The sequence below is a fragment of the Salarias fasciatus genome, chromosome 22 (genome assembly GCF_902148845.1).
Source record: "Salarias fasciatus chromosome 22, fSalaFa1.1, whole genome shotgun sequence".
Lineage (NCBI taxonomy): Eukaryota > Metazoa > Chordata > Actinopteri > Blenniiformes > Blenniidae > Salarias > Salarias fasciatus.
In genome coordinates, this window is record NC_043765.1 from 1,904,539 (window position 1) to 1,919,589 (window position 15,051).

The window sequence follows — 15,051 nt, forward strand, 5'->3', positions numbered from 1 at the left end:
AGGTTCCCCTGTTGGCCGGGTACTTTGACGGCCACTCAGAGCTCCGGCCAGACTTCTGGCTGCACAGCACCACCATCTCGGCCCTCACTGACCTGCTCTGGCCCTGAGATCACCAGGGCTGGGGAGGCACCTGGACACCCTGGTGTTCCTCTTCTGGCTGGCCAGTGGAACCTCCTACCGGGTGGTAGCGAGGGCCTTTGACATCCCACGGTCCACGGTCTGTGATGTTGTCCACCGGGTGGCAGACCAGATCCTCAGCATACGGAGGCGCCTGATCTCATTTCCGCCTGCAGAGGAACTGGAAGACATTTCTGCTGGTTTCCAGCAGTTGGGTGGGTCTGCATCTTTTCGGAGGGTTGTGGGGGCAATAGACGGCTGCCATGTGAGAATAAAACCCCCCGCAGAGCATGCCGAGTGCTACCTCAACCGAAAGATGTTCCACTTGGTGCAGGTTCAGGCGGTGTGTGATCACCGAGGAAGATTTCTAGACGTCTTGGCGGGTTACCCTGGCTCGGTCCACGACTCCCGAGTGTTGAGGAACAGCCCCATCTACACCGAGCAGCTGTATCCTCCCGCCGGCTCCGTCCTCCTCGGTGATGGTGGGTCCCCCTGCCTGTCACGGCCCGTCACTGTCCTGACACTGTACAGGCAGCCTGTGAGGAACCCTGCTGAGGCCAGGTTCAAGGGGCACCACTCCAGGGCTGGTCTGTGGTGGAGAGAGCATTTGGCGTCATGAAGGCCAGGTGGCGGGCCATATTTTTCAAGGCATTGGAGGTTCAACCCACCTTGGCTGTGAAGGTCATCGCCTGCTGCACTGTCCTGCACAACCTCTGCCTTCGCCACAGGGACCTGCTGGAGCCGGAGCCAGTCCAGGAGCCAGAGACAGAGGCTATCCACCATGAGCAGGACAACCAGGGCCAGCAGAGCGGGGAGTCACTGCGGGCAGCCATTGCAGCGGCATTGTCTGCTCCGAGGGTCAGGCATCAGGCACTCCTGGACCACGATTACTGACTTGATGAATACACTGTTGGTGCCTTCCACAGCTACCTTAGCATGTTCTTGATTATTGCTCTGCAATCACACACAACCACACAGTATTATGCAACAGCACACGGATTGTCCTTAAAAGAGTTATAGTTCCACAATCACATACAACCACACAATATTATGTAACAGAACACAAACGGGCACAATAGAAATAGCATATAATAAGCTTACTCCCAGCTGGCGGCCGAGGCGAATCTCTTCCCGCTAAAGAAGCTACTGCAGCAGCGGAGCCGCAGCAGCCGCTCCACGTCCTCATCTGTCCCTTCAAAGACACAACACGTATATATCACACTCGGATATAAGCCCCTGGGTGTCACTACACCCGACATATTATCAGATGAACTGTTAATCATTAAGTATTTACGTTAGAAAATGCTGAAGATATCGAAGCACTGTAGCTAACACAGGCTAAATATTAGCACCGGGGCTAACTTTCAACTTCATTCGGTCAAATATACGTTCAGTGGCCGAAACTTTACACATCTTTAAGCTTTACATTGTTCTAATGTGTTCATGCCCAGCAAATTAACAATATTGTAATGAAATACTTACATTTATATGTCACAGTTCCGGCTCCCGGTTCGTGCCGCCATTTTGCTACAGATTGGTAATGCACAATGGGTAATATTGAGCCATCTGGGGAGCATCAATGTTCACTACTTTTCAAGATGCATTGTGGGAAATTTATAGTGCCCTACTTTTTTGCTATCTGGACATTCGGACACCCCTAAAAATGGCGTCTTCACTATGTGGTGTCCTATGTAGGGAATAGGATGCACATTGGGACACAGCCTTAATTTTGAGAAATGGACTCTGTACAATACTTTAAATTGAATCGAACTGAGACGTGCACATGAAGAGGACATTCTAATCCTGTTAATTGCATCCACCCAAAGTTCTTCCGTAAACTGTATCCCCGGTTCTTTCTCCAACAAAGTTTTATTCTTCTGACTCGATTCATCATTCAATGTTAGGCCCAATCCCAATTCTCTGCTTAATCCTCACTCCTCAACCTTGGTCCTCAATCTCAAATTAAGTGCCTCCTAAAAACAAGTGTTAAGGAATGTAAAGTCACTTGGAAATGGGACAACCCTTAAAGACAGTTACGTCCTTGGACCACAGGGGGCAGCACTGCGCAAGAGGGTAGAAGAAAGCCACAAGTGCAGTGTTTCCTGCAGGAAAAGAGTTTGGCCAGGGGGGAGCACGCGTGGCGGGGAGTTTTTGGGCCGTCGGGAGGGGGCTAGCGGCCAGCGCGACGCTTCTTTGGACCATCCCAAGAAGAGAGAGCGCACACGCGTGGACCGCTGTTTTTTTTTCCCTCTCCGTTGTCAAGGCGCTGCAGAATTTAGCGCGGTAGCGGTGGTGGTGGTGGGGGTGGCAGCAGTAATAATTTTGGTCAATGATCAATAACAACGCCCTTTATAACTGTAAGTAATGCGCCCTGCATTAGAAATGTTGAACATTTTGCATGTGTGACCTTGTTAATAAATGCATTCAAATGAATTTTCTTGATTTCTTTCTAATAGCCTTTGTAAATACGTATTATCTCTGATAGAAAGTTAATACAATTACTCCCAAAGTAATATACACAAGTTTTTATTAATAAAATAACAGCAAAACGAACTATTTAACAAGCATTCTGGGTTATCCTTAACTCCAAGGTAGGTCTGGTAGAATCTCAAAATTAAGGGAGATAACGTCCCTTAGTCTCGCTCCTTTCCTCAACTTGTTTAGGAATGGGACAGCACTTAACTTCACGGGAGCGCGCATTTTGAGGAATGAGGAGTAAGATTGAGGATTAAGCAGAGAATTGGGATTCGCCCTTAGAATGGAATTATAAAGCTTAGATATCAGCCCTCTTTGTTGTGATCCATGTGTAACCATAATTTCCCAGGGTTGATCCAGAGGTATAGAAGGAAAGTTGGGAAAATTCTTAGAGACAAAGTTACGAATTTGAAAATAACGAAACAGGTGGGTGCCAGGTAAATTATAGTTGTAAGATCAATTAGTGAAGCTATCAAAGAGCCCGGATCTAAATAGATGTTGTTTAATACCCCTAATAATAGTTTAATAATACTTACTACTTATATATACTACTTTAATAATAGTTTAATACCCCTATCATGCCAAACAGAGAATGACGAATCTGACAGAGATGGGGGAAACAAATGATTTTTAATCAGAGGACACAAAGAAGAGGCATCTTCAAAGCCGAAGCGCTGCCTGAATTGGAACCAAATTTTTAATGTGTTGAGAACCATGTGCCAGTGAGAATACAAAGAAGGTTTTATGGGCAAAGAGGAGTAAATTAATGCAGATAATGATGATCCTCGACAGGATGATAGTTCCATTCTACACCATGGGGTGCAAGGAAGCTTCAACCAAAAACAAAATTTTTGTATATGTGCCGCCCAATAATAAGATTGAAAATCAGGTAGTGCAAGACCTCCACTCAGTCTGCATCTTTGCAATAATTTTTTCCGAATTCTAGACGGTTTACCATTCCAGATGGAGCCAGTTATGATCTTATCTATGGAATCAAAAAAAAATTTTGTCAGAAAAAGAGGAATTGTTTGAAATAAGAAAAGAAATGTAGGTAAGATATTCATTTTGACAACATTAATCCTGCCCAGAAGTAAAAGAGGCAGATTTCGCCAATGCTGGACATCAGAAGTATGTTTGGAAATGAGGGGGGGAAAATTTGCTGAAGCTAGACTAGAGAAAGAGCGTTACATTTACACCAAGATACTTGAAACCTGAGTGACAAAGTTTGAAAGGTATATCAGATCACAGGCAATCGTATTAACGGGAAAGCATTCGCTTTTTTCTGAATTTAATTTATAGCTGGAAATGGAGCTGAAAATATTTAGAACACTCAAAACATTGGGGATAGAATTAACTGGACTAGACACATATAATAACAAATCATCCGCATATAGCGACAACTTGTGTTCGATTCCATTCTGAAAAATCCCACTGAATAAATGAGAAGAACGCAATGCAATGGACAGTGGCTCAATGACAATAGTGAAAAGCAGGGGCGATAGTGGACAGCCTTGCCTTGTGCCACGTCTGAGAGGAAAATAATCAGAAAAAACATTTGCTTGTACTCTAGCTTTTGAAGAAGTATAAAGGAGAAGAATCCAAGAAACAAATTTCTCATTGAACCCAAATTTCCTCAAAACTGCTAACAAATATTCCCACTCTACCCTGTCGAATGCTTTATCAACGTCTAGCAATATGACTATTTCTGGTGAATCAGATGACTGTTTTGAATAAATATTATCAAAAAGGGTTCGAACATTAGAGAATAATTGTCGTCCCTTGACAAAACCATTCTGTTCTTCTGATATAATTAACGGAAGAACCTTCTCTAAACGGGAGGAAATGACTTTAGCTAACACTTTCACATCAGCATTAAGCAATGATAGCGGTCTATAGGAGCCACATAATGTCGGATCTTTGTCCTTTTTGTGAAGTAAAACAATAGAAGCCTGTGCTAACGTCGGAGGGAGGGTACCACGTTTTAATGATTCATTGAATGTAGCTAAAAGCAACGGCGCCACTTTATCCATAAACTTCTTATAAAATTCAATGTGAAACCTATCAGGGCCAGGTGCTTTGTTTGATTGCATTGCTTTAATTGAATTAATTATTTCGGGAAAGCCGAGTGGAGAATCTAGGTTCATTGCAGTATCTGAATCAATAACCGGATTTGAAAGGTCCCTAAGAAATGTATTCATTTTATCTGAATCTTTCGGAAATTCCGATGTATAGAGAGAGGAATAAAACGATTGAAATGCAGCATTAATTTCACCAGGATCCGTCTTAATTACATGCTGGGCATTCTCTCTCAGGATTGATTTTAAGGTTCTCTTAATGGTTTTTAAGTGTCTTAATGGTCTTGGGCCTTCTTATCTTTCAGATCTGCTTTTACCCTATCAGCCTCTAGCTCCTGTGGCAAGCGTCTCCTCCAAATACCTCATGTTAACTTAAAGACTCAGGGTGAAGTATCTTTCAAGTTCTATGAACCTAAACTCTGGAACGACTTGCCGCAGGAGCTCAGGGACGCAGAGAATGTTCACATTTTTAAGAGCAGGCTCAAGACCCACCTTTTTGGTCTAGCTTTTAACTGATATTTATTTTTAGTTTATGGTGCGTTCACACCGGACGCGTCGCAAGCGTCGTGAGCGGCGCTTTTCTATGCAAAGTCTATGGTGGACGAGCGTCGTGGAGCGGCAGGCGGAGGGGCAGCGCGTCAGGACCCTCGACTTCCCTTGGTGTGGGGGGCCCCACTGGTGGCGTTTTCCCTAAGATGCTCGGTGCCATGCCATGTCTCCTCTGTTCTGTGCGAATTAATGGTAGAGTGTGAGTGTGAGTGTGTGTGTGGTGCATACTGTTTGATGGCGCGGTTTTTATTCTTTTTGTTTTTATGACTGTTTTTAATGTTCAGCACTTTGCGTTGTTTTTATTAATATGAAAAGTGCTATATAAATAAAATCTGATTTGATTTGATTTGATTTGATTTGATTTGAGGAGCGTCGACTTTCGAGCGTTTCGAGCGTTGACGCCCATGACGCGCGTCCCCGGCATCAGGAGCGTCGTGAGCGTCGCTTTTTGAGAGTTGGGAAAACAGAACTTTCGACGCGCTGCCGCTGGGCGTCAACCAAGCAGAGATGATCCCTCCGCTGCTATGTCACTACGAGTGATCCGAGGACCGATGCGGGCCAGCCAGTGTTGCTAACTTGACGGCTTTCTCGCTAAATCTGGCGACTTTCCAAAGCCTCTTGGCGACTTTTTTTGTCAAAAGCAACTAGCGACAAATCTAGCGACCTTTTCTGGTGCTCTGGAGACGTGACAGGACGTCTCGTTGCTGTCCTCAATGAGCAGCGGGTGCTGCCGTGAGCCCCTCCCCCGTCCCAAAGCACTCACAGCGGTCAGTCTCAGCAGCGCCCCCTGCTGCAGTCAGAGCAGAGAGGAGCAGACCAGCCAATAGCGACTTTTCCGAAGATGACGCGGTCTAGCTTTATTTAACAAATAAAGCCGAGCCACTCTCCTGATGTGACCCGCCCTTAGCTGGAAACAGAAACCAGCCTCCCGCGCGCCAATAAACTGACGCGCGTCAAGAGCGTCGCGAGCTTTGTGACCACCTGGTGTCAAGCGTCGTGCTTGAAGCGTCATAAGCGTCAGCTTCGAGGTGTCCCAAGCGTCGACGACGCCCGCGACACGTCCGGTGTGAACGCACCATTAGTCTTGATTTGGTATCATTTGTTACTTATTCATCTGTTTAATTTACCTTATTTATGTTGTATTTATTTATTATCCTATTAATATTTTTTTTAATGCTTGTGCTGTATTCTATATTTTAGACTCATTTAGCCTTTTTTAGTCTGAAGTTTTTATGTTTTTACCTATTGTTACTTTCAAGTGTTTCCTCTGAGGGAGCCCTCTGCATCGGGAGCAGGGCTCGCTTGTGGCTGCAGGGCTACTGTGCTGTGGGTTCTTGGTGGAGATTTGGGGATCACTCCCCTGTCTCCTCTGGGTGTTCTGTGCAGGAGCCCTGGTTGCCATGGGTGACCTGCTGATCTCAATGTAGACAGCTCCTGGGTGTGTTTCCTCTTCTTTTTTTTTTTCTTTTTTGACGAGACTGAATCTCCTCCTGCTGCTGCCTTTATTTAAAACTGGCATCCGGCATGGCTGCTGGACAGGACCAGGACGGAAACGCTCAGAGAGCAAGAGACAGAGACAGTAGGCTCTAATTTGACGGCGCAACTTGGCGATGATCAGCGGCGGAGACAGGGTTGGGTTTTTAGAATTCAAATAAATCTGTTAAAATAATCCCCTGTCCTCGAATTTTCCTAAATATGTGTCTTGTATTTTTTTCTGAAGCAAATAAGGTCCTAACAATGACACACATAATATTACAAAGCATTTATACCTCCAAAAGCCAACAGCATCTCACAGACCGCTGATAAAAAAGACGCACCTCACAGGGCTTTTTTTTTTTCTGCGATTGATTTGTTTTGGTTGATGCGCGCATCTGAACAGGGAGCTAGCTCTGACACCAGACAATCAGACAGACAGCCAAAAATATCAACCAAATCCCAAAAGAAAGAAAATAAAAAGAGGCATAAATAAGAGATATAAGGTGGAAGAAGCTTTAGCAATGATACAGGAGGTCAGTGAGGGGGAATCGGATGGCGGAGACGTGTCGGACATCAGCGATCTTGACTGGAGTGAAGAGGAGGAAAGTTCTGAATCACAGTCAGAACAGCCGCGGGCCAAACAGCGAAACAAATGTAATCCTGCCCCAAAAATACCAGACCGACCTCCAGCTGCTGTACAGTCCAGCGTAGAACCTGCAGCGGCGCATGAAGCGCTCACGCGTCACCTCCGGTTATAGAGAATTACTGTAGGCTGCTGTCAGTTTACAACTAAATAATAATAACATAAAATGGTGTAAAAAAATAAAAAATAAAGTAATGTAATAAATCTCAACACAACAGTGAAAACGGTATTGACAGCAGGGGCACTGCAGCATCTCCAGATGTGCCAGTTACAGATTCAGGTAAAATATTATATCCTCCATCAAAGTACAGCAAACCATGTATTTTTCGTTTCCAAAAATTAATTTTAAAACGACCATATTTTCTGAATAAATACCTTTGTCCTGTGGAGCCTGCAGTCCCAGAATAAAATGAGCAGGGTGAGGACGGGTCGGTGTGGGGGGGTGTCCGTCCTGGTGCGCAGCTGGGGAGACTTATTTTACTAATTTTAATATGTTCTTGATTATTATTGACGGTTAATAATACAACTATTTTGTGTGTGTTGGCGTGTGTGTGCATGTTTATCAAGGAAACGAGTGCATGGAGTGTGAGTGAGAGGTGACACTGCGCAAATGCGCACTGTAAAAAGTCAGATAAATTTTAAGACCTGATTTGAGGCATTAATAGAGCAGATATGAGGCATTAAAAGTTTTGCTGATCCTCTTGACTTAATATTTTGTTTCTTTATCTTAATTTCTAATACATTAGATTACAGAAAAGCCTGTTGTGGTCCTGCGCAAAAACACTGCATATGTATGACGGTCTGGCTGACCGTAGCGGCCTTTGGAGGGGGTGTAAGAATGCTGGCAACACGTGAAGCAGAGCGGAGGACGGAGCAGATAGCAGATGTCGCCACCATTCTCTCATAATTGATTATCCTTCGTCTGGGATGGCTGGAATGCCATGTGTGTGATAGGAATTATAGGGAATCATTTCAGAGGACATTGATCTGGATGACAGCAGAACCAGCAGTCCTAAACTCACCCAGCTCCGCTGTGCAGCTGCGCTGAGTGATAGGCGCGCAGACACCTGTAATTCTTTGTGCTTTCCCAAATGTATCTTTAAGAGTTATGATGCACACAAACAAAAACAGATTTTCCCTTTCCCTACAAAGTCTTTATGTAGCCTCTAAATGCAGGGTGTCTGCATTTTTATTTCATTTGTCTGGCTCCCCAAGCTCTTCAAGAGATTATTTATTTCAAAATACAGTCATATACATTGTTGCTCCACTATGGTTTAGTATTGAGGCCAGGAAATAAAATGTATTTCATCATGTAAATATAGCAGTGTCCTTCGCTGCAGTGCATTTGAAAAAAAAGGAGAGGTGTTCATTTGATTGGTCAAATTATGCTCAGCTGGGTTAAACCCACTTTCTCTCCTCCCTCTTGTGCCACCTGCGCCGGTGGGTGGGTTGGAGGCGTGACTGCGCCTGGTTCACGAAATTAGGACAATTTTCTGGACACGCCCCGTTGACTTTATCCGCCGACGGCGCACTTTGCGCTCCGCTGACAGCGGGCGGACTCGGCGCAGTCTACGAAGTTAGAGCCCAGTGTGTTTCCTCTTCTAAATCATCTGTGCCCAGCCTTATATTCTATTTTAATACTCACTTCATTAGTTTATGGTGGGGGGGTGGGGGGGGGGGGGGGGGGGTGGGGGGGGGGTGCTCTGTGTTCTTGTGCTGTATCTTTGGTTTGGGGAAGATGGATTGGTGGGTGGAGTGGGTTTGCTTTTAATCTGTGAAGCACTTTGTGTTGCAATTTTTATTTGTATGAAAAGTGCTATATAAATAAAGCTTGATTGATTGATTGATAGATTGATTGATTGGTTGATTCTGAATACTCGTTATAAAACGAGAGCTCACCTGACGACGTAGCTGATGAGCCACAAGACAGCTTGCTTTATCACCATATTCATAATTAGTACCATCACTTTGTAATAATAGTCGTTCAGCTTCTTGAGTCGAAATAAGATCAACTGTTTACAGAATGAGATGGAGGTTATAGTTTAAGAGGGGAGCTAAACTTTAAAATACACCATGCTAGAACAACATTAAAAAATATGTGTTTGTCAATATCAGGGGTTAAATTATGGAACAGTTTAACAGATGAATTAAAGAAAAGTAAAACCATAGACATATTTAAAAGAATATTAAAAACACAACTTTTAAATAAATATAGGGATGAAGAACAGCAGTTTGACCCCGGGCGGTAATGACAGAGTCAATTAAAAACAAACAAACAAGCAAACAAAATAAATATGTGTATGTGTATATATGTATGTATATGTATATATATATATGTTTATTTGTGTGTGTGTGTGTGTGTGTATATATACACACACACACACACACACACACACACACACACACACATATATATATATATACATATATATATATATATATATATATATATATATATATACATGTATACACACAAAAATATAATTCTTGATGTATGTATGTTAAAAAAAAGCGGGAAAACACTTCAAAATGTTTATCGTCCGTTCCTCTGATTGAGTAGAGGTACATTATATACAGAAATTAAGTATGATATAGGGGAAATGTTACGCTGTGACTGTGCATGAAAAACATAAATATGTAAAAGTTAAAATATCACTGTAGGAGGTGTGGATAAAAGGGGTAGGATTAAATAAGTTTAACTTCTTCCTACTCCTTTTCGAGCATGCAGATCTGTAACACATGCAGGTTGTTGCTGCAGTCTTTGTTTTCTTTTAAATTTTATTATGCATGTGTTTGTTTTTGTTTTTGATGACGACCTATTTTCCGTTTTCTTTTGTATGTTCAAAATAAATTCATTCATTCATTCATTCATTCAACTTCTGATTGTACCTCTATGTGCTGTTTAAATAAATCTGGATAGGATTTAAGGCATATCTTTGATCTATATTACTTATAACTAAGGTGAGTTCAGTAAGCCTAGCGCGACATCTCTTATTAGCAAGTGCAGAATAGTAAATGATTTGTCCTCTGAGGTAGGATTTAAGTGTCTCCCAAAGTAATGAATATGAGGTAGAATCATCCTTGTTAAACAACAAAACTCATCAATTGAGTTAGAAATAAAATCACAACACTCTTTATCTGCCAAAAGAAGAGAATTAAACCTCCATGCGGGAAGATTAGATTTATGGGTGCCCAACTGAATATTTAAAAGAAGCTGTGCATGATCAGATATTATTATACTTAGATAATCAGAAGAAACTACACAGGAAATTAAAGAACAGTCAATTAAAAAGTAGTCAATCCTGGAGTAAGAGTGATGAACCTTAGAAAAACAGGAGAATTTTTTACTAGTTGGGTAGCGGAATCGCCAAGGATCGACAAGGCCATTCTGTGTCATGAAATCAGAAAATGTTTGAGACATTAAAGATTTATTTAGATTACGGGGATTAGATCTATCTAGTGATGGATCAATGACACAATTTAAATCACCCCCTAAAATTAATAAATGTGAATTCAAACTGGGTTCGTTACTCAGCAATTTGTTGGCAAATTCTGAGTCATCTATATTTGGGGCATATACATTTACTAAGAGAACCCTTTTCTGCATCAAAATACCAGAAACTATCACATACCTGCTGTTTTTATCAGCTATAACGTTACTAGCTGATAATTGTACATTTTTATGTATGAGAATAGCAACCCCTCTAGATTTAGGGCTCTAATTTGACGGCGCAACTTGGCGATGATCAGCGGCGGAGACAGCGCATTCCTATTTTCGACAGGCGCAGAAGAGGGTGTCTGGCAGGTCCGCTGCACTTGCGCCGAGATGGGCGTGGCGGCGCACCAGGGGGAGGGGTCGACAGAATCAGCTGGGCGCAGTGATAGTTTCGTGCAGAAGGTGTGAGCAGGCTGGGGAGCGGAGGATCTAATGACACTGACAGCTTGCCAGTGTCATGAAAGATACACACAATCACTCATGAACCACATAATTGTTTTTATTATCTTCTTTAGCACTAGAACATCCAAGACAATCTGACAGACCATTTGGGTTTTTAGAATTCAAATAAATCTGTTAAAAATAATTCCCCTGTCCTCTAATTCTTTGACTTTTCCTAAATATGTGTCTTGTATGTTTTTCTGAAGCAAATAAGGTCCTAACAATAACACAGATAATATTACAAAGCATTTATACCTCCAAAGGCCAACAGTGGTCTGTGAGACTTATTATTTATTTATTTATTTATTTATTTATTTATTATTATTATTATTATTATTATTATTAGACTGATTAAAAAGATGCACTTCACAGGGCTTTTTTTTCTTCTGCGATTGATTTGTTTTGGTTGATGCGCGCATCTGAACAGGGAGCTAGCTCTGACAGCAGACAATCAGACAGATGACCAAAAATATCAAGCAAATCCCAAAAGAAAGATAGTAAAAACAGGCATAAATAAGAGATATAAGGTGGAAGAAGCTTTAGCAATGATACAGGAGGTCAGTGAGGGGGAATCGGATGGCGGAGACGTGTCGGACATCAGCGATCTTGACTGGAGTGAAGAGGAGGAATGTTCTGAATCAGAGTCAGAATAGTCGCGGGCCAAACAGCGAAACAAATATAATGCTGCTGCCCCAAAAATACCGGACCGACCTCCAGCTGCTGTACAGTCCAGCAGAACCTGCAGTGGCGCATGGAAGCGCTCACGCGTTACCTCCAGGTAGAGAATTATTGTAAGCTGCTGTCAGTTTACAACTAAATAATAATAACATAAAATGGTGTAAAATTACTATTATTTTTATTATTATTATTATTATTTAAACTAATGTAATAAATCTGAGCACAACAGTGAACACGGGATTGACAGCAGGGGCACTGCAGCGTCTCCAGATGTGCCAGTTACAGATTCAGGTAAAATATTATATCCTCCATCAAAGTACAGCAAACCATGTATTTTTCGTTTCCAAAAATTAATTTTAGAACGAACATATTTTCTGAATAAATACCTTTGTCCTGTAGAGCCTGCAGTCCCAGAATAAAATGAGCAGGGTGAGGACGGGTCGGTGTGGGGGGGTGTCCGTCCTGGTGCGCAACCGGGGAGACTTATTTTACTAATTTTAATATGTTCTTGATTATTATTGACAGTTAATAATACAACTATTTTGTGTGTGTTGGCATGTGTGTGCGTGTGTATCAGGGAAACGAGTGCGCGGAGTGTGAATGAGAGGTACGCTGCGCAAATGCGCACTGTAAAAAGTTCAATACATTTTAAAACCTGATTTTAGGCATTAATAAAGCAGATATGAGGCAGACGTTTTGCTGATCCACTTGATTTAATATTTTGTTTCTTTACCTTAATTTCTAATGCATTAGATTACAGAAAAGCAACCTGTTGGTGTGCTCCTGCGCAAAAACACTGCATATGACAGCCTGGCTGACCATAGCGGCCTTTGGAGGGGGGTAAGAATGCTGGCAACACGTGAAGCAGAGCAGAGGACGGAACAGATAGCAGATGTTGCCACCATTCTCTCATAAATGATTATCCTTCGTCTGGGATGGCCGGAATGCCATGTGTGTGATAGGAATTACAGGGAATCATTTCAGAGGACATCGATCTGATGACAACTGAACCAGCAGTCCTAAGTAGACTCACCCAGCTCCACTGTGCAGCTGCGCTGAGTGATTGGCACCTGTAATTCTTTGTGCTTTCCCAAATGTATCTTTAAGAGTTATGATGCACACAAATAAAAACAGATTTTCCCTTTCCCTACAAAGTCTGTATGTAGCCGCTAAATGCAGGGTGTCTGCATTTTTATTTCATTTGTCTGGCTCCCCAAGCTCTACAAGAGATTATTTATTTCAAAATGCAGTCATATACATTGTTGCTTCACTATGGTTTAGTATTGAGGCCAGGAAATAAAATGTATTTCATCATGTTAATGTAGCAGTGTCCTTCTTTGAAAAAAAGGAGAGGTGTTCATTTGATTGGTCAAATTGCGCTCAGCTGGGTTAAACCCACTTTCTCTCCTCTCTCTTGCGCCACCTGCGCCGGTGGGCGGGATGGAGGCGTGACTGCGCCTGGTTCACGAAATTAGGACAATTTTCTGGACACGCCCCGTTGACTTTATCCGCCGACGGCGCACTTTGCGCTCCGCTGACAGCGGGCGGATTCGGCGCAGTCTGCGAAGTTAGAGCCCTCAGAGTTAAACTCCGAATGAAAAACTTGACTCACCCACGAGCAGCGCAACCGATTATGATCTTTTATCCGAAGATGGGTCTCTAAAAGGAACACAATTGAAGATTTTAGTTGTTTTCAATTGGTAAAAACTTTAGATCTTTTGACAGGATGACCCATACCCTTAATATTCCAACTAATGAATCGTACAGATGCGCCTAACGGAGTTGAATCAGGGCCTTTATTGGTACTAGCCATTTAAAAAAATCAAAACCACTTTTGTGAGCTGAGGTAATAAAAAAATAAATAAATAAAATCTCCCCCCCAACAAACCCCAAACATAAGTACACCCAGAGTCTCCATTTAACACTAAACAGAAAGCAATGGATACAGCAGTGTTAAACATACCCTATACAGGTTGTTCACAATAACCTCGGAACAACTCAGAGGCAATGCAGAGCATACAAAGGAGAAAAGTGTCAACGGAAAAAAAGAGAGAAAAGAAAGCGACTCTGCCAACTTCCAGAGGTAGAAAAATAGTGTATACAACATGCTGTTTTGCTCCAATATAAAACTCCAAACAAAAGTAGGAAAAGGTGCTAGTAATGTTAGAGTTAAACTCACACTTCTTTGATCACCTCCAACATATCACGCACAGGTGTCCAAATAGTAATAATAGCACTTCAAAGACCTCAGCCTTCCAACCTCTTGCTGCAGCTTCAGCCACTAAGTCGGCAGAACGAAGCTTTTTGTGTTCAAAGGCCTCCCCGATGGCATTCTCTCAGGGGACAGTGAGCTCTATGACAAAGGCGAACTGCCGGGATTTTGACCAGAAGACCATATCTGGTCGTAGGTTGGTTGCTGCAATTTCAGGTGGAAATATGAGACGGTGGTCCAAGTCAACGTGCATTTCCCAGTCTCTGCCTCCCTGGAGTTGTCTGAGCTCAGGAGGGCAAGAGTTTGATGTCTGTTTCTCTTCCTCCCATACAAACGATATGGTCTGCTTGCACTGGTCCTGGAAGTGGAGAAGCATGGTGTTGATGGGCATTCTCTTGGCCTATAGCTCCATTGCTAAGCGCCTCAAAACTTGGTTCTGCCGCCAGGTATATCTGCTCTGAGTCAGACTGGTCTTGCACCCTACCAAGATGTGCTTGAGTGAAGCTGGTACTGAGCACAGAGGACAGGCTGGATCGTGGCCCATCCAGAGAAGTAAGCTGCTAGGAGTAGGCAGGGCATCATATGTTGCTGTGACAATGAAGCTCAACACATTTCACTCCAATCCCCACAGCACAGTCCAGGTGATCTTTCTCCTCTCAACATCATCCCATCTTGTCCAGCGGCCTTGCTGGCCCTGGGAAATGGCTCTGACACACCTATTTGCTTCTTCTTGCTTGTGCACCTCCTCTATCACCAGGAGTTGGCGTTCTGCAGGGTTAGCCTTTTGCCGTGTTGGTACTGATCGTCCGAGGCCAAAGCCCCTTCTGCCCTGTTGCATGTGGCCCATAACGTCTCGATGCCGGAGGGCGGATTTTGCATCAGCCACTGC

General features: G+C 43.0%; 1 gene segment (V, D, J or C); it reads right to left on the reverse strand.

Moving 5' to 3' along the window:
* Window positions 1-14,553, reverse strand: part of LOC115409727 (Ig kappa-b4 chain C region-like) — a 32,544-nt gene extending 17,991 nt beyond the window's left edge. The window contains 1 exon segment of the C gene segment in view: window positions 14,498-14,553. Coding sequence covers window positions 14,498-14,553 — 56 coding nt within the window.
* Between the last annotated feature and the right edge of the window lie 498 nt (window positions 14,554-15,051).